This window comes from Scatophagus argus, chromosome 1, assembly GCF_020382885.2.
Source record: "Scatophagus argus isolate fScaArg1 chromosome 1, fScaArg1.pri, whole genome shotgun sequence".
NCBI classification, from domain to species: Eukaryota; Metazoa; Chordata; class Actinopteri; family Scatophagidae; genus Scatophagus; species Scatophagus argus.
Window position 1 is genome coordinate 18,714,061 of NC_058493.1, and position 25,691 is coordinate 18,739,751.

General features: G+C 40.7%; 1 protein-coding gene across 2 annotated transcripts in view; it reads right to left on the reverse strand.

Moving 5' to 3' along the window:
• The window catches only part of igdcc3 (immunoglobulin superfamily, DCC subclass, member 3), a 67,905-nt gene that overhangs the window by 40,808 nt on the left and 1,406 nt on the right, over positions 1-25,691 (reverse strand). Inside the window, exons 1-2 of one of the 2 annotated variants that reach the window (XM_046389110.1) lie at positions 21,604-21,739; positions 15,915-16,220 (exon numbers count right to left, since the gene is read on the reverse strand). In XM_046389110.1, the coding sequence (XP_046245066.1) occupies positions 15,915-16,220; positions 21,604-21,670 (373 nt within the window). In that variant the 5' untranslated portion in view covers positions 21,671-21,739. Of the gene's footprint in view, positions 1-15,914; positions 16,221-21,603; positions 21,740-25,691 lie in introns of those variants that run through there. The other variant, XM_046389118.1, reaches the window with a different exon arrangement.

The following is a 25,691-nucleotide window of genomic DNA, read 5'->3' on the forward strand; positions in this document are numbered from 1 at the left end:
TCCCAGAGTCCCTTTGGGTTTCCAAAAACTCACATCACAGATTCCAAAAATACAATCCTGTCAAAAATTCACACAAACAAGTCCAAAATATGCAGTTGTCCACGTAATGTATGTCTCCATGAATGTCCCAATATGGTCCAGAGCTTTTGTTTGTTTGCTTGTTTTGTGTTTTTTTTTTCACAAGCCAAAGACAAATCAGTAAAATACAGACTTTTAGTAAGATTTATGTGAGTCATTGAAAACTATGTGCCAGCAAATACAAGTTGGCCTTCAGCTACTGCAAATGTTTGTTTGTTTGTTTTGTTTTTTATTTATTCTGTGTTGAAATTTTGCCCTGAAAATATTTAATATATATATATATATGTATATAATCTCTACGAAATTAATTTCTCGTCTCCAGCTACTTCTGCAAAAGTGGATTCATATGTTGAATCGTCTAAACTGGTGTTGGCCTCTGAACCAGCTACATGCTGCTTTGACCTCCACCTACAACTGGCACTGTCCCCACTACTTTTAAGACTGCTGTGGTTAAGCCTCCACTGAAGAGACAACACCTTCTTCCAGGATCTCTGAATAATCATCGACCAGTCTCTAATCTTCTGTTCTGTTTAAAAGCACAAGAGTTGTGTCTCTGCGCCTTTTGGCCCACATATTTAACTGTAATCTTTTTTAACCTTTTCAAGGAGGGTATCATTTGCTGCACAGATTGCAAAGCCCTCGTAGGCACATTTATGATTTGTGATATGGCGCAATATAAATAAAATTCACTTGACCTCATGCATATACAAAAAAATTTGAATTAACAGAAATGATAAGTCAGTCTCTTCAAACTACACAGCAAAGCAAAAGCCTGAGCCGCATGTGGACCTACTTTCCACATGAACGATGTATATGTCCTCAAATCTTCATTTTGGCAGCATGTCAGTGAATACAGATAGCAATCTCTCAGTGAATGCACACTATGGTAATCTGTATTATGCAGGCTTACCCTCATTTCAGAAATCCTCTGCCTTTTCTCTGCTCTTCTGCTTTACTTTCTCACTGTCATATTACCTTTAATAAGAACCGACAGGAAATTATTGTGTTTAGAATAAAAGCCTGTCCATTAATTTGACTTTGGACTAATACACAGGAGTAATATCCCCACCTCCTGCACACTCTTAGTGCAAATAAGAGACACTTTACCTGTGAATGGAGGATGTGTAAAAGTAGACAACCAAAAATCCTTACATTTCAAGCATACATGACTTACTGTAGTGTGTAATTGCAGTCATAAAGCAGCATGTCGCACGCAGGCTATCCATTAAGAAGTTGGAGTGTTTGTGTGCGCATGGTGCTGACGGAAAGGGGCTCCGTCATTTCTGAGAAATTATCCACGTTACTTGGTTACCAGCCCTGAGACAAGCTGTCACTTTTACACTCAGCTTAAAACACACTGGACACACTTATTCACGCATGATGGCTTATACACAGCAGAGGTGGACAGGCATGCATGCACTTACTGATGTGCACAAAAATGAGTTTCTCTCTCTCCCTCGCGTGCACTCACACACACACACACACACATACAATCACTCACACCCCTCCCTGCTCCGTCAGCTCAACTGACAGCAGTAATGAGTTTCTTCTCTGCATAAGCCAACTGGCACCCACTCAAGGGAATTTTTCAGGCTGAATTGTGGCCATTAATCACAATGCTGGGCAACACAGTGCCATCATGTGTGTGGCAAACTGAGATGTGCTCGTGGTGGGCAACAGGAGTACAACATAGAAAAGGAGGAGCTTGCAACTGTGACAAAAACAGGGGGAGTGGACTGATGAGGAAGAGATGAGAAAGACCTCAAAAACAGAAGTGCTTGTGAAAGAAAATGTTTGATTTGTAAATACCTGTATTTTTTTTAGATTTATACTTATCTTGTTGTTTATCCTATTTTTTTTTTATATCTTTCACTGTCTTTCTTGGTCGGGAAAACTGCAAGTGCAACGTCTGTACAAAAAAAATTTCCCCTCGGAGATAAATAAAGGAATTCTGCTTCTGATTTGTGATTTGGTGAATTATATCATTTTTCTGAGAGGAAGTCTGAGCCCTGGCTCACACTGGGATAAATGGAGGCTAAAAACACGAAGTATAAAAAGCCCACATGTTCTATTCTGCAAATATGAGCTGAATTACTGGAAGCAGAGATGCTGCAACATCAATCATGACCAACAAGATGGGAAGGACATACTTCAGTCAGCACTTCATGCCTTTAGGAACTCTTAGCAGCAACGCACACACACTCACGTACATGTAAACAGAGAGATGTTGTGTGTGTTTTAGAGTTAAATACACAACATTGAGCAAAGAGAGAGGCAGAGGAATAAATACTGAATAATGTCAGAGCAGCTAAAGTGACAGTAGCCCTTATTAATGTATGGAGAATTGTGATTGCCTCGTTTTGGGATGTCAACATATTGTCACCACCACACTGAGACACCTGGAAACTCTCAGTCAGTCTCCTATTCTTTCTTCTCCTCACTATCTTTTCCCTCCCCTTCTTTCTCTCTCTCCATTCAGGCTGCCAGCTGACTGTGATCACCAGGGATATTACTGCCCCTTGGTGATGTGAAGAACCCAGCCCCCCACTCGCCTCCAAACTGACTAATCCTGATGAATTTATGCAAATACACAGTCAGTAACCCCTGGCTCTTTTTGTACGCACATGTGCTACCTCCTCTGCCACACCCACTGCACCGATGCTACTTCACACCAATTTGTGGTCAAAAAATTACCATAGAGGAACAGGAGAAAGAGGAATGGCAAGCGCAGACCCTGTCATAACCACTTAGTGTTACAATACAGTGGGTGAGAAATGAAAGCCCTTTGTCTCGGCCTCCAACAGCACGCGTGCAAACAAAGACTGTGCAGATAGTGTATTTGTTATGATGGCATATCTGTTCTATCAGATAATGAAATACCATTCGGGATTTCAGTAAACAATGAGCTGTTCTGGATTTACATAAACTGAGAGTAACATTTTTTATTTTTTTTTTTGATGGAAAAACCATCCCAAGGCGAGAACTCATGAACAATAGAATAAATACAGTCTTTGTCTTTATAATAATTCTTTACTTCATATGAAGTATCTCCTAATTAATCAGGATTATAAACTGACTAACTGCGGTTGCAAGCTCCTCAAAACATTCCTTTTTGGTTACCTCTTTGTATATTTTTCTTCTAGGTGTGATACTGCAAATAATCTCTGATCTAATCTGTCAATTATTTTCTTGATTAATCAGTTTATTTACAGAATGTCAGAAAATGATGAATTTAAAGTGCTTGACCCAAACCCAAAGATAAACAGTTTCTAAAAGGTTACAAATCCTCACGTTAGTTTCTCCTTTTCTGTGAAACAACTATTTGATTGATTTGGTTTTAGATTTGATTTTAGAACCTGTTTTTAACATTTGAAAGAGCTGAGCATGGTACAATTGAATATTTTGATATGTTGCAGCAGTGTTTCCTTAACTGAAAGTTAACACCTGGGATGTTTCCCTCAATCACACATCAGTGTTTCTGTACTCTGGGTGATGTAAAATAACGTCCTCAAAGCGTTAAGATTGACAAAAAACACACAAACATGGTGTAGTGGTGGTTTTCTGACTGTCATGCTCTTGTCTCATCTATTCCCTGCAGTGGATGGGAGGAGGAGCACCACCATAAGCTGTCAGGCATAAGCACATATCACTGGTTCCTCCAACCTGCCATCAGCCAGCTCGCCCCCTAAAACTGTCTTCCCACTAACAAATAGTGCCTATGGTGGCAAATGGAGAGGGCTATTACGCTACTCGCATCATGTTTCATCTTTTCACACTGAGGCAGTGAAACGGTCCGCCTTACAACTTACTAACACACGACGTGAAACCGCTTCTGCAAAGAAAAAAAGAAAGATACATTCATAAATATGATTAAAGACTTGAGTGGGATGGATGATACAGATTCTTTATATCATTATAGAGTAAACACATCTCATCCCTTGAACCGCTACTGAAGGCGGTCCAGTTGAAACCTCTCTTATGACGGATCTTAAATTGCTACAACATCATTTGAGGTGGGGATCGAATTAAATGTTTCAGTGATGCTCTCACACAGAAAAAAAAAAAAGACCCAAGTAACATGTCTGTGTGTTGAGGGAACACGCATTGCATATTAATTGCTGGTTTTTACTGGCAGCAGGTCTAAGTATGTACAGTCACTGACCATGAGCCCATGCCAAAGTATGCACATGTCCATGTTAGTGCAGTTATTTGATGTGAAGCATAGGTAATGTGCATGTTACGATGAGGAATTACGAGTGTGGGGTCAGGGGAATGGTTTTCCGGCATGTTCAAACGGCAGAGGCGTGCTTCTTCAAGCTAAGCGGGCCCACTGCCGTTTGCTTTGCATCCATCCCGCTTGTCAAAAGCCGCCGGGGTCAGGAGGTCATGGCGCAGCATCGGAATGGAATGTTCCTTCTTGGTTCAAGGTCCAGTCTCCAGAGCTAGAGGGGCCCAGAGATCACTTGAGACCACCAACACATGTTTCATCTATTTCACTCCCTTCCTCCCTCCCTCTCACTCTCATCTAGCCCTGCTTGCTTTACTGATGGCAGCTTATCTCTTTATATTCAAATCAATGCTACTAAATCACCCACACTTCTACATCATGGCCGAATGAACAAAAAACAAGTAAATTAAATGATTGCAGAGGTATAACTATAACTCTGTGTTCAATCATGTGTTATTGTGCAGTACAAGGCTTTAAAGTAAATGCACGTGGTATTTCAGGTATTTTTATTATCGATGAACCTAAAGGTTATTTTCTTGATTATCAAGTACCCGTCTGCCTTATGGAATGAAAATAGTGAAAAAATATTGATTTCAATTTCCTAAAGAGCAAAATGACATAATAAAAATGTCTTGTTTCATCCAGCCACCAATCCAATCAGTTTAGTATATTACAATTTTAGGTTTTCTTCATAATCTGTGGTTCTTTCACATTATAAAGCAACCTTTTTATCTGCTGTTGAGATGTCAGACATCCATTCTTAAATCTCACATAAACATTGAATGTTCAAATCAAATTTGTAATAATAAATGGAAATATAATCCTCTTGAACGCCACATGTTGTGAATCACCAGATTACTAAAAGTGATACATGCCAACAAATCTGGAGATATTGTAAACAGGTTGTCATGAGGAAACTGGCCATCCCAGAAATCTTTCATCTTATGCCAGCAGCTACCTCTTCTAATTGGTTCCTGTGGAATTCATTTTATCCCTGGTGACCAACTGCACACACAGCCGAGCCTGACAGGCTTTTAACCCCAAAAACTTCAGGTGTTCCATCCCCGTGTGAAAACCATGGAGGAAACAGGATAAACCCTGCTTTCACATTCGGTGTTGATCCCAAAGTGTGTTTGTTTTGTGTTTTTACCGTAAATTTCAGAATTTCATTTGAAGATGATTATTAAAGCCAAACTCATGCACTTGTTTCTTTCCTCTCTCATAGTGCCATACTCTCTCATTGTTCTCTGTAAATAAATGCCTTCCAGCAAATCTGTCTTACACTATATAGACAAAAGTATCCAGACAACCTCTTTATGGGGCTGTTTTTCAGAAGCTGGGTGAGGCCCCTTATTTCCAGTTAAGGGAAACCTTAATGCTTCATCACGCCAAGACATTTTGGGCAATGCTGCTTCCAACTTTGCGGCAACAGTTTGGAGAAGGCTCTTTTCTATTCCAGCATGACTGTGCCCCAGTGCACAAAGCAAAGTCTATAAAGACATGGCTGGATGAGTTTGGTGTGGAAGAACTTGACTGGCCCACACAGAGCCCTGACCTCAACCCCATCCAACATCTTTGTGATGAACTGGAATGGAGATTGTGAGCCAGGTCTTTTTGTCCAATATCAGTGCCTGACCTCAGAAATTCTTTACTGCATGAACGGGCAAAAAAAAAAACCCCAAAAACCCACAGACACACTCCAAAATCTCAAAGAATGCCTTCCTAGAAGAATTGAAGCTGCAAATACAGCTGCAAAAGTGTCCATGTGTAGAGTGCAGTGTCATTAAAGTCTCTGTTGGTGTAATGGCGCCTCATTACCTTTGTCTATATAGTGTTAGTGCTACTTTGAGGACAGGATTTACAGCTGAAATTGTTAAAGTTGGAGAAACAAACTCTAGTAGCAAGTTACTTACTTAGCTTCTGAACAACACTATCACTGTCATAGTGATTGCTCCTTGGCTTAGGGGGTTACTCTTCTGTTGACAGCCACACACACTAGACTTGTTTCTTTTTTATGTGCATTTGATTTATTGATTGCTGTTTGGATGTTAAAAGATTTTCAACAAATAAAATGAAAAATGCTTCTAAAATACATTACCAAGCCTAGCTTTAGGAGGTGTTGTGGGCTATCAGTCCCAGTCAATATTGGTCAAACAAAAGCTAAACCTAATCACTATGATTGTGTGAAGAAAGTGAAATATCGCCACACATTTCCCCAAGCCCAACTTCAATCAATCAGCTGGTCGTGTACTGTATGGCACACGTCTGAAGCAGTAATAAAGGTAAAGAACTACACTGTTATGCAGAATTGACTTGAATTCACAGACAGCGGGAAGCCTTCTTCATGGAAAAAAGAAAACACATGACAGAGACAAATAAACGTCCTCTCTGAGTGAGTGAAAATGTGCTTATTTTGCTCTTGTTGTTCCAGGCTGCTGCGTTGCTCATTATGGAAAGGGCAGGGTTAGAGCTGTGATGTTGTGGCAGGTTTGGGCCACCTTATTTCACTGCCAAAGCCAAGGTCACTGCCACTGCCCAAGGCCATCAGACCGGGGATGGGACCCCACTGGGGAATGAGCAGGAGGCTGAGCGTTGGAGGAGGGGAAGCATCATGGCAGGAGAATAAAAAAAACTGGGAGGGGTATTCTGCCCTAGTGCACACAAAAAGGTCACAGTTTCCCAGATAAACCCCCCACCCCCTCCATCGTCCAGCCCCTCGCGACCTCTGACACCTCTATTTCTGAGTCAATGCTGAAACAGAGGGAGAGGAAGGGGGAGGGAGGGCACAGGGGGAAACACACCCACCGAGAGTCAGCAGTGACAAAAGGGGGCCTCAGCCACAGCTAGCTGAGTCGGTCAGGAGAACAAGCGCTCAGGCCACCGTCACAAAGCAGAGCCACCAGAGGCTGCACATCTCCACAGCCTTTGCTTCTCCCCAGCCATTCCACTGCCCTGCATTTCAAACTAACAAAAGGTGTTGCTCAGCTCCGAGAGGTACCCTAACACACACAAACACGCACACGGGATAGAGACAGGAGAGGTAGCTGAGGCCCAAAGGAGAGCCATTGCCTACCCATCACTGACTGGCCTTTGTCTCCGGCTCTTCTGCTTATTGGCCACCACAGAAAGATTTCCTGATCCCTGCTTAAACAAAATGGAGAACTGAACTAAGGGGCCCATTGTGTGTGTGTGTGCGTGTCTGTGTATGTGTGAGTCTGTCTGTGGGGGCAAATACGTTATGAGATAACACTATTATGTTTACTATTTTCTCTAGTACTAATAAAACCAACTAATGGCCACAACTGGCTCCACCTCCTGTCTGTCTACGTCCTTATTACACATTTTCACACATGCAAAATAAAATGTCTGCCAAAGGACAAGACAGGAAGAGGGAGTTTTGGTGCTTTTATTGGTGGATGGTGCAGACCCCGTAAAGGCTTTTAACTGCACAATCTGGCCATAAAGGCTCTGTTAAGTGTACTGAAGCGCGGTGACGGGGCAGTAGTGAGAGCTAGTCAAGCCTGTAGTGAAGCCTGGAATCATACACACTCAGCACACGCCCACATACCTTTGTGGAAGACCCTCTATTGCCAAAACTGATTTTGATCATGGTTTTGATTATGATGAGTCTAAAATAGAATCTTAAAGAAGTGGGAACTCAACAAAATACTACTTTTGTCTCCACTCTGTAAGACTAAAATTCAAACACTCGAACACCAGGTGGAAAAGAGGTAACAAAAAGACGCACATGTTGACATGGAAACACAGGATTCATCACTAACACACTCTTCGAGAGGATCTCATACTGGATTTGCCCAAATCAAACCAGTTAATGCAAGATTGCTGTGTAGAGATTGTAAAGTCAGATTCCAGCATTTGGAGATTGCTCTGCCCCGGCCAACCTCTGGTCCGGGCCTCTGCTCTCCCTCCTTTCACCTTTCACCTCTATTACTGAGGAATTCCTCCCATGAGCCTTAAAAGTAGGCAGCAGGAATTTTAGACTCCGCTTTTCATGTGTTTGTTTGAGAATACCCAGGGTGGTCCAGAGATCCGGAGATCAACACACAGACAAACACAACAGCGAACTTGAATTTCAACTAAGACCTAAGCTGCTCCTTGTGTAGTAAACTTGTTAGCATTGTGAGAATCTACACAGTGACAAGCTTTTCTCTTTCTAAAAATACGATTCCAGTCCATCTAAATATAATGTTTTCCACAGTTAACACTGCTTTGTATGACAAAGAAATGAAAAGACATTATTTGAGTGGGTATTATCTGGACGATCAGCTACTGTGTACTCAGCTGATGTGAGCAGCTGCTGGAAAAGTTGGCATGGTGGCAGCAGGGAGCATCATGCAACAACAGGGCCAAAGTTTACAACATTTTACGCTGTTTTGGATAATAAATGCTAAGTATCAACTAAATATATTTAGAAGACATCAATTAAAGAAAAAACAAAATGTAAATGGAATTACTGAATTATTTACATCCATTCAATCCTCACTTTCTTCACATTTTTACTTACTTTTTAAGTGATGAGGTCCACCATGTTAATATTTCATTTTCAATCTGCACATTTTTTAAAGAAAAAAAAACATAATCTAAAAGGGGAAAAAAAATGTACAACTAGTAAACTCTTTGCATTACAGCTTTAAAGAAGGAAGCATCAAGACAGGAGCAAAGGAACACATTAATCTTCTTAGGAAGGTTCGAGATGTAAACTTCTCTTATTAAAAAATAAGCTGAAACTGAGAAGTGTTAGGTGGCTTTTTCTGTATGCCTGCCTTCATGGACACAAAGAGAAGACGAAGAGGACAAGAAAGAGAGAGAGCCAAACCTCCCTTTCACAGTGGGGCATCTCAGAAACTGAGATCCAACTGTCAAAACCAGACGGTGCTGAATCAAATTCAAATACGAATCAAGCCTTGTTTACTGCATCACCTATCTCTGAGAGCTGTTCAGCCGAAACATGTGAAAGTTTCAGCTGAAACTTTCAAACCTGGCACTGCCGATCAAAAAAAAAAGAACCAAGATCCTCTTTCTGAGCACTTCAAGGCTATTTGCATGTAAAGCCCTCAGTTGTGCTGTACTTGTTTCCATAAGTGCCTCCAAACCTATGTGCTCTAACTTGTATTTGTAACATGTTGGCATTTGCCACATGTAACGTGTGTATCATGTGTTTTCCTCTGGTCTAAAAAGCTTTTTGCCACAAATTTGTTATTTAAAGCACTATATGAACAAAATTATACCATCATTGTATTTGTTACGTCACAGAATGAAAGACAAAAATAGGATTACAGTCGTGTCAAACATGACAGCTAGAGGAATAACCAAAATGCTTATTGAGCAGTTCAGCATTCCCATCATGCAGCTTTTATGCCATTCCTCAGTATCCCTTCCCCTGTTTAGTGGCCAAGTGATGTTGTTTACACAGGCAGATATTTTTAGAGCATAAAGGTGCCCATTCTGCTCCACGCAGCTCATGCCTTATACAGTATCATGGAGCGGCTCCCCTCTAACATCAAATTGTTCTAGCTCTCCACACATACGTGCTCTGCGTATGGCTCAAGTCCTCCCTCCACATAGCTCAAGATGTAAGCACAGCAGCAACCTCTGTGCTCTGAATTTTGTTGTATTAGCTGTTCATTCCTGACATTTGGAGACAGAGAAGATTAAATGACTGCAATTCTGTGAAATTTTATGCCAAATTTTATGTAAATAGCTGTTAGTATATTTAATAAATATTTAATTAGTATTTAATTAACAAGTGATGGATAATGTGGTTTGGAAATCTAATCAAAACCAAAATTTACACCGCATCACATTGTTTCCCATTGTGTTAACACGTACAGTAAACTAAGACAATAAGGCATACTGTGGGCAGTATGGGATCCCCTGGTGATTTTCCACTGCTTCAAGGTCAATGATGTGCCATCTTCAGAAATAACAATGCTTCCTGCTGGTTGTATAAGCTTAAAGCATCTATCAATACAAATATCCAAAGTCGGCATTAGGGACATTCAGTAATTTCAGTTCAATTTAAGTTCAGTTTTTTTATTCTGCTCTCTGATTTATACAAAAAAAAGAAAACAAAAGAGAAGAGAAACAGCATCTTTAGAGGCATGGGACAGAGAGGAAGACAAAGAAATCTGCAGTCCAAAACGAGTAATAAAACCTCTTGTATTCCTTGTTGCCGATTCTAAATCAACTCAAACAGAGCGTGCACAATCAGGTAATGAGATCTGAGCATTTAGTTTGCAGGTGTACGGTAATAAATCAGTTTCAAGTGTAATTACACAGCAGAGGTCAGAGCTCTCGTCCCGTCAGCCCGCCTCATAAGTACAGGAAAAAACCAAAACAAAACAGTCCTTTCTTTCTCAGTCCTTCTGACACACTGGTGGACAGATGGAGGGGTGCTGACCGTACAGCAGGAGGGAACACTCTGATTTAACATCAGCCACATAGCTGCCCGAAGGAAGTAAAAGCGCAAGTCATATGCCATGGAATAATACAATGACCATCTGTATTATCTCTGTGACATAAAATCGTGAGACCATGATTCAAAAACCGTGCTAGATAAAGTTACTGACTTATTGCTCCAGTTTCCAACACGCAGTACTAAATTTTTATGAAATTATCTTGATTTTGCAAAGATCAAAAGAAAACACTAAGCCGCTTCATGTTTAAATGTCAAAACATGCTGATATGGCATCCAGTTTGGCTAATCTATATGACAGAGAGATCACCTGCTTGCTTCATGCAGAGTGAGCAGAGAAGAGAAAGGGTAGGAGGGGAGACACACTGAGGGCGGGGTTTGGCTGGCAGACAAAGGGAGCTACGAGGAGATGTAGGGATGGCGCTTCAGCGTTCACCCAGGCAGGAGGCCATGAAAGGGGTGGGGACAGGAAGGTCGGAGGGTGATGGAGAGCCACCGTCAATTCCCCAGACACATGCGCATGCACACATGCATGCACACGTGCACGCACTCTCACGTACACTAACGTGAGCTCCCCATAAATCACTCTCAATAAATGTCTCAATGGCTGCCAGTGGCAAGCCATCCACACAGCTTTTAAATGCAGCACATTGCACCTTCTCAACTTCTGCCTCAGCTACGCATGCAGTTTCAATCAGACTCTTCCTGCTTGACACCACACTTACACTTGCATCCATGAAAGGAGTTAAATTTGCACAAATGAGAGGCGGGTATTGACTGAGACACTTTTACAGGCATCCTCTGTCTTCTCCTATTTCATCCTTTACAGCCCCCTGGGTTCCTCTTTTTCATTAAAGTCTCATTCAGAGGTCTACCATTGTAACAGCAGCACAATTCACTGTGACGATCTCAGAATTAAACAAGGTGGAAATTATCATCCAGCGGTCAAGAGGACCATAGCTATACTGAAATGGTCTATAAAATAAATAACACATATAGTACACAATTATTACACTTGGTTTTATTGCATTTTTACTAGCTGTGTTTTCACCCTTCTCATGTTTGTACTGACTTTGCCTTTTCTCAGCACACTTCAAGTTGTGTTTGCAAATCTTTTCGAACGGTCCCTGAGGTCAATTGCAGTCTCCCCATATGAATGGGACTGGGTAAGAAAAATAAATTATTTCCTAACAAAGCCTCAACTAATTCCAGACAAACAGACAAAAGCAAGTCATTTCAATTATCCTAAAAGCTATTTTGTAATAGGGGGGCTTTTGTGGTGTGTTGCCTGGAGACGCGGGTGTGCTGTGGGGGAGGGGCAGAAGCCCTAGCTGGGTCCACTGTACAAGGCTTGTCATTCATCCAAATGATGAAATGCTTCCTGAACGTAAGCTAATGAGGAGCTCCAAGAGAAACCGAGGGTGGGGGGGTGGGGGATGGATGGACGGAGAGAAATTGACCATCAAAGAGATAACATTTAGGAGAAAAAAAGGGTTTCTTGGACCAACTGGCGATTTAGAGGGGCAACGGGGTGTCCATCCTACACCAGCCCCCAACAGTGAGCTCACACAAATGGTTGTCAAGCAAATAAAAAGTGAAATTTATGGAGGGAGGTAGTGTGGAGGCTAAGATGGAAGCTTTATCCACTGAGAGGGCTATAAAGACACTTCAGTAATCACACCACCCATTGCATCACACTGGTACAAGTCAGAGCTCTGTTGTGAGAGAGACTATAACACAGCAAATTACCTAAAAAAACACAAAGAGAGCACCAACATTAACAAACACTTGGAACAGAAAAAGAAACAAATACTAGTCACTGATCTTTGTGAGGGGAGTATTTACTTGTTTTGGGCAATTTCTCTTCAGAAACCAACTGAAAAAGTTTCTCCTGAATTCTTTATGGTCAATGCAGGATATGACAATATGATGAAATGGGCCAGTTGATTGCCCAGACCCCTGTAGGGTATATTTCGCCTCCTTCAAGACTTTATGTTAAAGACCTAAAACATAATCGTCCGATCAACAGGGGAGCACTTCTGTATTGAGCAACCCGAGGGCTGAGGAGAGGCTGCGCACCGAAGGATGATTTTGGTCAGGCGGAAAGCCTAACAGAAACAAAGGAAAGCTGCTTATGCCCACTTATGAACAACGGAAATAAACTATTAATGGTGCAACAAAGCCTCATTAAACTTAAGAAGTCAGGCATTTGCAAAATCAAAACCTAACTAGATGTACAATGAAATAACAACATTACTGTTTTATGGCAGATCTTACAAGATACAGCAGGAATTAGTGAGCAATGATGAGTAACATGGCACTGACCTATTATGATCAGAGGTTCTTTTCTTGTGAGTCCTATTGAAGGGTCTCTGGAGAAATTTTTTTCACAGTGATGGCTTCTTGCTGCCTTGATAGAAGTGAGACTCCATTAAGGAGACACTGAGCATCATTATGGCAGAGCCTTCAGCCATTCAATGCCTCACCCAAAGCCTCCTCAACACAACCCACCAAAAGGTCAGAGGCCAAGGGTCAGAATGTGACTTTCAGTAATCCATCAGTTTCCTCCTAATCAATACAAGTTAAGAAGAAAAGCTGGAAAGGCTCTGCAGGAGAGCAAAGCCCAGACAAAACAGAACATTTCCAAGATGAATGAGTTTGAACCTGAGGTGTGCTCCAGGTCAGGTTCCGTTACCAAGATTAAATCTGTATTCACATCACATTCCACACTAAATTTCTCAGAAACAGATGAGTGATGGGGTGTTGCTCTACACTTTGTAATTCTTAATTATTCATGCTCATTCAGCATTCAAACCTTGAATTAAAAAGTTGAATTTTGCATCAAATCAAACATCAAATCAAAGATTCATTTGCGAGATACAATTTGACATTACACTTACTTACTCATTTGCATCCATTACAGCAAATTTCAGTTGTTGGTGGAACTCATTAGTGAAGGAACCAACTGTGTGTGGTTTGTGGTTGGCTAAGTGAAGACATCCATTTTTCTATTATTGCATTCAACAATTTTTTTTCCAAACTCATATTTACATACTGTTACTGCACAGCACTATTCTCACCGAAACATATTAAAAAGCTCACTTTTGACTCTGATTCAAAATGTTTCATTGAAGATTTCAAGAAAATATTAAGCCACGACTCGAGTGTATGATGTGAATGCTACAATGGTATTGAAGCTATAAATAATATACTGCACATTGCTACAGTACAAACCATCAGTATAATTTCATTGTTTTCTCTGAGCCGTGTTCAGGTTATGAACTCTGTGATGATAAATCTATGGTTTTTCATTTTCCTCATTCTTTTTTTTTTTATCAAAGTAATTCCATAAAATAATAAAATACTGAGACCACATCTGATGACTTTTCCCCTGACGCAGAATAATAAATGGGATAAAATAGTGGCTACAATCTGCCTTTTGGAGCAAAACAAGACCCTTTGGAGAAGCCTTTAAAGGTTGCATGTGTTGGACAGGGCCGGCCACTGAGCAGGAGTGACTTTTCCCTTTGGCCAATGAAACGACCACGCTAGCCTCCCTATCCCACTGAGTGGAAAAGCTGTACTGGCCACAACAGCACAGCAGTATGCTGTCTACACACCGCCCGGGAATCAACAGGCTTCTGGAAGCCTTTGTCCATCGCTATGTTACAGAATATATATAACAGAGCATTCAAATAGTCTTAACTCAGCAAAGTGTGGAACAGTGCAGCATCACTGAAGTCACAGCTGCAACACCTCAGCGTGTCCACAAACGAATGTGCACATCCTTGATGCCTTTGATTTAAAGTAAGTTTAGACCCTGCACTATATATGTATGAGAGAAAAGATAAGAGAGGAGTACAAAGAGTTACTACAGAGAGTCTCACTACGATATTATAAAAATGATTCCAGTAAGAGATTTAGTGGTCAAGCCAGAGAAAATCTATCTTGGTGCTCTACCAGTGAGTGGGCTGCTGGGATGCATCAAGCTTATTGCACTCTTACAAAGCAACTTGGAAACTCACAGCATGAGTGCTTGTTAATGCTAAACTCAAAGGCTTGAATTTCTAAGCAGCAGCAAGTTCATTACACTGAAAGAATGAAAATATTCAAATGACTCCACTGATACTAAGTGCATTTAGAGCACAACAATATCCTGAAGACTGGGGCTGAATTGTTAAACAAAAACAAGTTTATATTTGTGGAGAACACATATGACAACTTACTCAATTGTCAGCACATGACTGTGGTTCCAGTTTCTACTTGTGTCATATCTGCAACCCTAAATCGAGATTTATTATGCAGACATTTCACATGCTCATTTAGTCTCAGACAAACTACTGAGCTGATATTTCAAGATGAAAAGATAATGTGAGATGACAAAGATTTTAAGATGATCAGTATTTTAAGATGGCAACTCAAAAAAAAAAAAAACTTAACACACTTCAAAGCCGCAGACAGGTATTCTTTGCTTCCAGACTGCATGGCACCATGTTGGTGTCTATTATTTATCTGCTGACTGACACACCCAGCATCAAAAAACTAAGTGAAAATACAGTCATTTCCTTTAAGGAGATTTAGATCAGAGGATTGTGATTCTCTTGTGTTAAATATGAAGTTAGAGCCAGCAGCCTGTTAGCTTAGATTATTATTATTATTATTATTATTAGATAGACTTGAATGAACTAGTCTGCCCAAAGGTAACACAGTCTGCCTATCAGCCTCTTTGAAGCTTATTAAATAATTAACAAATTATAATCTTGTCTGCTTAATCTGTATAAAAACCAAAGTATGAAAACCAAAACTTATGTTGGACTTCTTGCCAGGCACAGTGACTTCCTGAACCTGTTGTCAGCATGTGGTTTCCAGAAAACCACTGGAGACTCCAGGCAGGCTAGCTGTTTTACATTCTTTATGCTGAGCTAAGCTAACCGGGTGCATACTGAAAGAAGAGCAGTGTAATTGATCTTCTCTCCTACTGTAACTCGTGGCAACCAAGCAAATACGGTAGGTGTATTTCCCAAAATGTCAACTTTTGCCAACTATTTCCTTTAACTGGGTTTACAGTGAAAGTACATAATCACAGTATGGAACTTAAAGGAAATCCTTTCTTGCCACAGTAAAGCTCAAACAGCCCTTCAAAGGTTAATCACTATGAGACAAAAGACTTACTGGCTGCTTGAATTCGGGCCTTGCGGCTCACCACCAGCCCAAACGAATTCTGGGCCACGCACTCGTAGTCGCCCTCGTCCGATGAGCCATCAGATTTGGTCTTCTGGAAGCGGCCGATCAGGAGCGAACCATTGACGAAGGTGGCGTGATGCTGATCCTGAGTTAAAAGCAGGCCGTTGTGCCTCCACTGTATGGAAATGGGGGGGATGCCGTTCACCTGGCAGTGGAGCATGAGGGGTTGCTCTTGTACGGCGATGACGTCACTGGGCTCCAGTGTGAAGGAGAGCTCGGCTTCGCATGTCACACCTGAAGAGACACGTGCACGCACACACACACGCACAAATGAATGCTATATGAATGAGTGTGAAAATTCATTGACCTCGTAAAAAGCAGATTATAAAAAAAACACAAATTTTACTTGTTAGCTTTATCATCTCATGGTTGTTCTCAGCAGATAGAGTTTTCTCAGTTGTCTTGATCAAACTCCATTAAAGCTTCAGAACAGGCCAATAAGTGGACACCTTTTCTGAAACACAGCCATATGGGGACACCCTTGTGGCTTTGAGGGACAACATGCCCACATCATCCCTGGATCAAATGTGATAGGAACCCCTATTACTCATCCATCCTTCTCTTCGTATTATCCTTCTCCGCTCTCACTATCCAATAAATACATAAATACTCCCCAATATAAAGACAGCTTTACAGATGAGTTTAAAAATCTGTCTCTACATTTACAAAGTCCAGTATGTGCTATACTGCCCTCAGTATCCCTCAGAAATAGTACCAAAATATGCTCCTTTTTCAAAATATAAGTTAATTCAGAAGTGACTGTGAACAGATGCTGTCACTGTCATATCATACTTTGTTCAGCGAATCAAACATAAGTTTGCATAAGCGCTGTCTGTGTTCCTGTTGCAATTTAAAGAAAAGTCAGACCTCTGAATTTCCTAGACATATGAAGAAGAGAGTAACACTTTCCACAGAGCGGAGTCCTTCACCACAAATAAGCAGGCACCTTTATTGTAATGTTTAGACCACAGGGTTGGCAGCAGCCTTTTTGTGCTTCAGGATCTGAGGCTGAGTGCAGCTACATAAGAACACAGAAGCTCACAAATGTATGGAGAAGCCAGATCAAGAGCTTTGAAAGAAACGATCAAATTCTGAAAATCAATTCAACCAACTGGACCAATGCAAAGAGGCTAAAATAGAGTTTAGGTGATCTCTTTCTATTTGCGGTATTAGCGTTCTGCTGCTGCTCATGCACAGTTTTTATTTTGCGTTGATTATTTTACCAATAAGGTAACACGTGCTTCATTTCATTTTATCTTGCTCATTTCTGACAAGTTATTGATTGAAGCTGCATTAACTCATCCATTCATTCTTTTTCCATACCCACTTATTACAACCCAGTGGAAGAACAATAAATAAAGGATGTAAACAGTCTGACCTGACTTGGTGCTATAAAAGAGGAGCTTAGAGGCTCTCTTGGTATCATGTTTCAACTGCTGATGGACTAAGCACTACCAGTCTCTGCCCCAGGCCCTGGAATCTGGGGGGGTTAAAGCACAAGGGTCAAAGCAGAGAACCTCCAGCTTCATCCCTAAAATTCCAGCTGAGAAATCCTTCCCCTTAGGTGCATACAAGGAATTCATTCCACACTCCTCCATGAAGATCACATATGGAGTACAATGCAAAGAAACATTTCCTCTTCCTCTCTGCTTGCTCTGTATCCTTTCTTTATGTGGACCCCTTTCTTTTTTTTTTTCCACTCAACAAGCATGGTAAGTAAATGGCCATGGGACCAGAGAGACATCAGTGCTACCATTTGTGCAAAAACAAGGGGGTGGTGGTGGTGGTGGTAGAAATATTTAACCCTTAGTTGGCAGCCAGTGATCCCTCTGTCTGGGCTGCTGCTCTCCAAAATGACGCTGCCCACTGAGCTCCATCTCATTTAGTCCAGGAAAGATCGCATTTTCACAAAGGAAGCAGGAAGCAGGGGAAAAAAAATAGCGTGCAAATAACCTGCAGCCACACAGTTACAAAACATGGGTAGTTCTCAATTAAGTATTATATACTGTGGGAAATACCTCTGGACTAATTTGTGGATATAAAACACATGAAAGAATTACATTTCGCCTTCCTCTGCGCAGACTGACTGAAATTTATTGGAGGCTTTTTATTTTCAGCTTTCAAAGCTGTCAAATGGCATTAGTCAATGTTATCAAGCCTTGCAGCAAACAGGATAATAACAGTTCAGTGCTCAGTGTGTTACAATGTCATTGATTTGGAGTTGATTAAACAGCTTTATTGATGTTGTATATACTTCCTCATGGCTTCAATTAATCAGTTTCTTCCATTAGCCAGAACAATGTCAAGGCTCTTGCGCTTTGGCTTTCCTTTGTGAATAAATCGTGTCGGTAGAGTGACTGACTAACACAATCCTGAGCTGTGGGAGAAGGTTACAAACAGCGGTGTAAAAAAGGTCAGAGAAAATCATTTGGCAGACAGCACTGGAATCATAAGACACATCCAGTGAGAAAGAGCAGATAAGACGACAAAAGAAAGAGCGCATCGCTGGATTTTGCACTTGGACTTGTCGTGGTTCAGGTTCAGGTCATCTGTGAACGCTGAGCGTCGACAGGGGTGTACAGAGCTGGAGGCTCTGGTGACAAGAACACGCCTATCCGCAAAAACACATGTTCACAGACATGAATCTATACAGGCGTGGAATTTTCAGGGTTAGATAAGGAGAGACGCACACGCACGCTAATGCTCTTTCCATGCTGAGGAAAGAGACACTAGCATGTAGGATTACCGAGTGAGACCAGAGACAAGTGTTGGCTAAGTGTGGCTCATGCTCTGGCTTACTATTGACAGATAAGTGTGGCTGGCTGGCACAGAGATTTACTGCTACAACAGTAAAGTGAGGATCACACACTAGCTACTGACAGACAGATGTACTTAGCAGACAGGAGCACCACTGACGAAGCAAAGTGAGCTTACAGGACACAACCCTGGCTTCCTACAGGCAGCAGCGTGAGCAATGCAGCTGCTTGGCATCTTATCATATGATAGTCCTATGGACAAACTCTGTTGGACCTGACAGGTTTAGCGTAAATATTGGGATCTTAAACTCCAGAGTTATAGATTTAGAGTCTTTTTTCTTTGCTAAATTACTTTGCTCTCTCTCCTCACTCTCTCAGCATCCATCATCTGCAGTCAGACTGGCCCTTCTTATTCACCACAACAATAAATACAACATATTCCTAAACAACCAGTTTCATTTGCTGTAACAGACTGCCAAAGCATGAGTGTAATAATGTTTTCTGTGCTGTACGAGAACTGTGGCTTTATCCTCCATTCATTTCACTGAACTGTAGCTGGAAAGCTGAAGCTGCACTCCCACTGTGAAGAGTATTAAACATGAATAGATGTACAAACTTATTAAGTATTCCTTTAAAAGGTGTCTTCCAGCATGCACAGCAAAAGGCATACATTTGCATTCGCATCGAGTATGTGTGCATGGATGAAAGACCATAGAGTCACCAATATAAATTAACCATGAAAAACAGCATACAATCGCTCAGTTTCTTATTCATAAGTTTTATTAGGTGTATTTATTGGTTATTATTTTGATAGCGTCGTCTAAAAAGCAATATTTATGCTATTTCCAGGGGGATGCTGTGCATGCAGCATTGATACTTCCCTCCTATAGGTTTCTGCTTGATAAATTATTAATCAGTACTCACAGCTATCTTAGCACAGTATTCACCTGCTTCCAAAGTAACACTTATGTAGGCTACAGCAGTAAAATGCAACATGAGAACGCTGAGGAACAGTCGGTGTGTAGGCATGATTGTAGATGTACGGCAACTGTTGCGAAAATTCACTTCGAGCAATTTCCCCAGTGTCAATGTACTGTACAGTCTCCCCTCACAGAAGAATTCACTTTAAGTATTTTCTTATTAAAGTTAAGATCCTCATAAAAAATAATCCAAATACATTCTGGCAGCTTTAGATTCAAAGGTGAGTTTAAACTTCAGAAAACAGTAGGGCATACAGTTGTGATTGAAAGTTCTCTGAATTTTTCTTTGCTTTAACTTAATATTCCAATCATATTCATAACATCTTTTTTTTTTGTTTCCCTGAAGCTTTAAAGGCACAAGCTAACTCTATTCAAAGCAAACAATTACCCTTTGATGAGCTAAAGTTGTCATATCATGAGATCTTCTGTGTGGTCTATTGGATTTTACTGCAGAGTTTGAGCTCTTCACACCATAAGAGATCTAATGCAGATATCCTCCTTATTGCGTCTTTGACTCTTATCAGCTCGACTTTAAATGTCGTAAAAAGTGCCTTTTATCCAAACTGAATCTAATCTCTGAGGCATACAAGCACTTGAAAGAGCTTCATTTCTGTCATGCGGTGGGTAAATTAGAACTACATCCATCACAGAGCCGAGCGTCTCAACTTTTTCTTCCCAGTCCTCTGACCAAACATGTTATGAACCACTGTGTACTGGCCTTTATGATTCCAGTGGGGGCCTTTGTGGATCCCTGTGTGGTATGCTTTGCAAATACTCAATACTCTTTCCTGCCTTTGAATTAAGGGGCCTCACATAGAGAGAGAAACTGTCTGTCATAGTGAACAAAGGGCCAAAAAAGAAAATTTGAAAAGGAGGAGAGGGACAGCCTTGACATTTAATCTGTACAAATATTCTCCCCAGCAGGCAATAACCACAGTCTTTTAAGCGATACCCCGAGCATTAACCACTGTCATTTCCACTCATCCGTGGGACGATGTGCTGTACTGCTGTACCGGGCCAGTCCAGAACCACCATCGGCTGTAGAAGTGCCCTGATATGAAACTAAACTCCATCCACATATGAAAGTTTTAAAAGTTAAGTTAAACGGTTAAGCAAATGCTTTTAAGAGACAGACTGACAACGATGCACTGCAATTCAAAAACATGTGAGCCTGTAAAAAATATACTCTGCTTATATCTGTTTTAATCAACCCTCCAAGTGTTTAATTGTTAATACTGAGACGGAAAGTGGCTCCAAGTCTGCAGTCCTACTCTTACTGGGACACATGATTAACAGGCAGTCACCAGGAGAACTAGGAAACCTCTTCTGACAGACAGGACCACTAAGCGTCTCCTGCACCATTCAAAGCCCCCCAAAAAAGTGACTTTCTCGGTGCACTGGTTGGACACACTTGTGTTGGACATTCTTTACATTCTTCTGATCGTGTCCTCATGAAAATACGTATGAAAACAACCCAGAAACTCTGATGTCTGCGTTGCACGTGGCTACCGTTACGCTGAGTGGACATCCGAGAGCTCAAAATTCGTATGCATTTGAACACATTGCGCACATGGAGCAACACCAGCACCGCTCACGAGAATAATTCAACTGTTCAACTGAACGCACAACATGTAACTTTTTGCGTAAGCAGGCTATCCGTGTGTAACATCCCAGGTACAAATTCCGCAGTGCACAAAGCTCCAGCTTTAGTCTTCACGTTGGCCAGACACTAATGGACACCGGAGAGGGGCCAAGTTCAGGGTTACTGGTCAGCAACGCACTTATCGCTGCATTTCAGCATGCACCGTGCTCCGGAGAGCAGCACATTAACAGGGTCTGTCCTCTTACTGTTATTTGCGGTGATAAGATAGTGCCACTTACCGATTAAAGCGTTAAGGAGTATTCCCAAAAAGCACGCAACAAGGCGGCGTCGCCTTGTGGATGCCATTTAAACATTTAAAGAAAATATTCCAGCACTTGCGGAAAACAAAGTGAGGCGTATAGACGGAGGGTTTTTTTGTTTGTTAGTTTGTTTTTTTAAAAAAAAAACAACAGATATATATGTAGAGAGACAGACAGGTAGACAGAGAGATGGTATCCAGCTCCAGCTATTAGCCTACATGTTCCGACCTACAGTGCTATAGTTTGGTGGCTCGCTGGGGTCGAACAAGCTTTCGCCATTTTAACCATCTATCAGGAATCTGTCAGCATCCCGCTCTCTCTCCTCCTCACTGACTCTGCTGTATCCAAAGGCAGGCTCTCTCTCACTCCCTCTCTCACTCACTCCCTCTCTCTCTCTCTCTCTCTCTCTCTCTCTCACACACACACACACACACACACATACACTCGCTGAATCTGCTCTCGGAACAAAAGACCCGACCGCTTCGCTCCCAACGCATGAGAAAACTGCAAAAACTGCATAATTTCTGCATGTCAATAAAGCAGACGCTACTAATACTACTTCAACACACATGGGCTACTATTTGCAATACAACCAACAATACTAAGAAATCTTTATCACAGTAGTAAGTAAAAGTGATCTCAACAACCTAATGGCAGAACTATGATGTAATAATAGGCTACTGATAATCCCTGTGACGAGTATCCCGACACTTTAACAGACTGCATCAAAAACATGTGCGGTTTCTGGTGAAGTCCAACAAATCTTTCTTCCGTCGTTGGTTGCACAATATACGATGAAATAAATGACACAAAAATAATAACAGCAGCCAAAAGCAACCACACTGAACACATGGCAGTCGATAGTGTGGCCTGTTATTTAATTAGCTTCAGTTTAATAATAAGGGCAATGAAAACACCAGAATTCTGTGAAGTGGATGTGTTTTATTTAAAGCTGATGGTTCGGCACATGTCAACCTGATAAATAAACAAGGGAGACCTCTAACACTGAATTATAACAAAGCAGCAGCTTGTTTAACTGTACTCGAGCTCCCCCTAGTGGACAAAGCATGTATTTCAGATTTCAACATAAAAAAAACAATCTAACTATTATGCTTTGGCAGTGACCAAGATCCAGGTTCAATCTATAATCCTAATGGATGAACAATAGCATCTACAAATGACTACTAAAAGACTGGTGATTTATTGACAAACACGTCTTGACACAGCTATAATAATACAAAAACATTTTTTTTCCCATATCTGTAATCAGATTGGATTAACAAAATTACTGGACTATAGCAATCAGGGCTGCTACAAATGCTTTTGGTGGTGGATTAATAGATATCAGTTTTTCCTCTGGGATGGAGTTGTAGCATCTGTCTCCTACATGCTACCTGCAGTTGAAGGACGCAGGTGAAGCATGTGTGCAAAGTATGTATGAATTTTTCTAATGTTTGCCCAGTATGAACAGACTCCTAACTAAACATGGGAAATTCATAATGATAACTAAATATTTGACTAAAAACTGTACTTAGGCCTGCACCAAGGAGGTAGCCAGTGCTCAAAAGAAAACGGTTCAGCTAAGACTCAGCCCAAGAGTTAGCCGATGAAAAATAAATCCAAGCGATGCCTCTTTGGTCTAAATTTAGTGATTCTCCAACTTTGTAGTTAACACTTGCAGTCTGGCCAGCCTGCAGGCCGCCAACAGCCGATCACTGCAACCAGCAGGAATCTTATCCAAGTCCTGTGTAGCATTACTGCCCTATCAGCATCACATCTGCCTGGTACTTGCTATAATTATTGTGCTGACAAGGTTTCTTGTTTTTGTGCTTTTAACCCACGTACAGGTGACCTGGATATGAAGCTTTGTAGCACAAAATAATGTAACATTATTTTCTAAAGAGATAAGATGAAGCCTTTTGGATTCATTTATTCATCATTTTAGTCTGTACAGTACTATAAATTACTGAAAAAAAAGCCCGTTCCAGTTTCCCAGAGTCCAAGGTGACATCTTCAAATGTCACAGATATTAATTTTACGGCTCTATAAAAGAGAGAAAAGCAGTAGCACATTTGAGAACCTGGAACCAGAGAATGATTTGCATTTCTTTTCTATTTTTTGCTTTAAAATGGCCAGATGATTAAACGGGGAAAATAATTGAATCATTCAACCTTTTCTGTTGAATGAATAATCAAATAAGTCATTTAGACTCTCATTAATCATGGCATCAGTCAATATGTGTGATCTTAAATAAAAATTTCATCTTTTAGGAGTATTATGGAATAGACAGAAGTGGGACAATCTGGGGCAATGAGCTGACACACTTGGTATTTATCAGCTGCTGTTTTCTAACACCTCTGAGTGAAGGTCTGAAACAGCTTAAAATGGCAAATGTGACTCATTTTTGGAGCAACTCACTCAGCTCTAATGTGTCCTAAATGCTTCAATATTTGTTTTAAATTTAATAACACTAACAACAAAATATGGATTTTTTGTGCTGTTGCTTTAATTTGAGTGTAAGTGAATGCATTACATGATAAACACGGTAAACCTCACTCAAGTGTAACAAAGATGTACTTATTACTGTACTCGAGCTCCTCCTAGTGGATCAAACAAGTACCTCAACTCTGAAGAAAAACAATAATCTATTTTATGTTATCCAGTCCACTCCCATTAATCTAAGGGTATTTTTGCATAACATAATAGCTTGTCTTTACTTCTTCCCATAATGCACCTGTGTGATATCTTGTACAACCCATCACAAATGGAAAACCTGCCAGATAAACACACCTTGAAACAGCGTGGTATGCCAACAAAACCAATTTTAATTAATAAAAACCGTGAAATCATGTATACCAAAGAACCAATACAGTCACCCTTTTAACCTGAAGTTTAAAACTGTCATACTTCATAACAATGTGAGCTGATCCTGGTCCCATGCAGTGTAGTTTTTCCCCCAGAGATAATCAAATAACCACCCCAAAATCTGACGAATCTAATAAGTTCCCTGCATGGTGACATGTAATGTTACAGTTTGGATGTTAGTTAGCTGACGTACCATCCAAACAGTTAGCATATAATGTTTAGCATGTTAGTTAGTGTTCAACATATTTAGCATTAAGTTATAGATATAGTAAGTATAGTTTTGTTTATTGCTGTGTTGCCAAAATTACAACATTTACTGAGATGGTTTTCCACTATATAAAACCCATCTTGTGTACATTTACGAAACAGTCCAGCCAGCCATTTCGCAAGTGTTAAAACCTCTACAAATGGTTAGCGTGTTAGCACACTAATGTTAACACAGCTAATGTGATTCAACTCATAAACTCATTACTTTTGGCGGTGAAACTTGTCAAAAACAGAAGTGTTAGAAAAGTGGATCTTTCTGGCCTGTTTGTGGAAAAGTCAGGCTAGCACCAAATTTATTTTCCGAGAGAAATTGTACTTTTTATTTAATTCTAAGCCGCTTTCTCAATGAGTACTAGAACTTTTTTGACCTAAGGGATGAGTACGTCTTCTGGCAGCAAGGGTACATATATAATTTAAAAAAAAATTGCAATAGTCTTCACTTCTGGTTTATTATTCAGGGACTATGGGATTCATGACCAGGGGCTCTATTGGGTAATAAAGAGAGCTTTCAGTATCAGCTAAAAACTGCAGTCGTGATTTTAGTTAAAAGACAGCCTACACCAATTAAGGCCATCATGTATTTGTTAATCTGCTGAGAGGGGCTTTTTAAACCAGAAAGGTCAGCCATCCCATTAACCTCTAATAACTGGTACAGCATGGTTTCTGAGATGCAGAGCAGGTCGGTGCAATCCCAGAGCTTTTCTGAGAGGAATTATGCTGTTGATGATAATGGTGATTAAAAAAAAATAAAAAAAATCCTTTGAGATGTTGTAAGCAAAATATAAACTGAAGTGCTTAGTTGCAGTGCCATACATATTTAAATAGATATAATTAGATGAATGATACACAGTACCACTTTCTCATTAGCCCCCTTTTATAAATGGTTTCCAAACTGCAAGAAATGTCTTTTTTAATTAATAATTTACTATAATTCT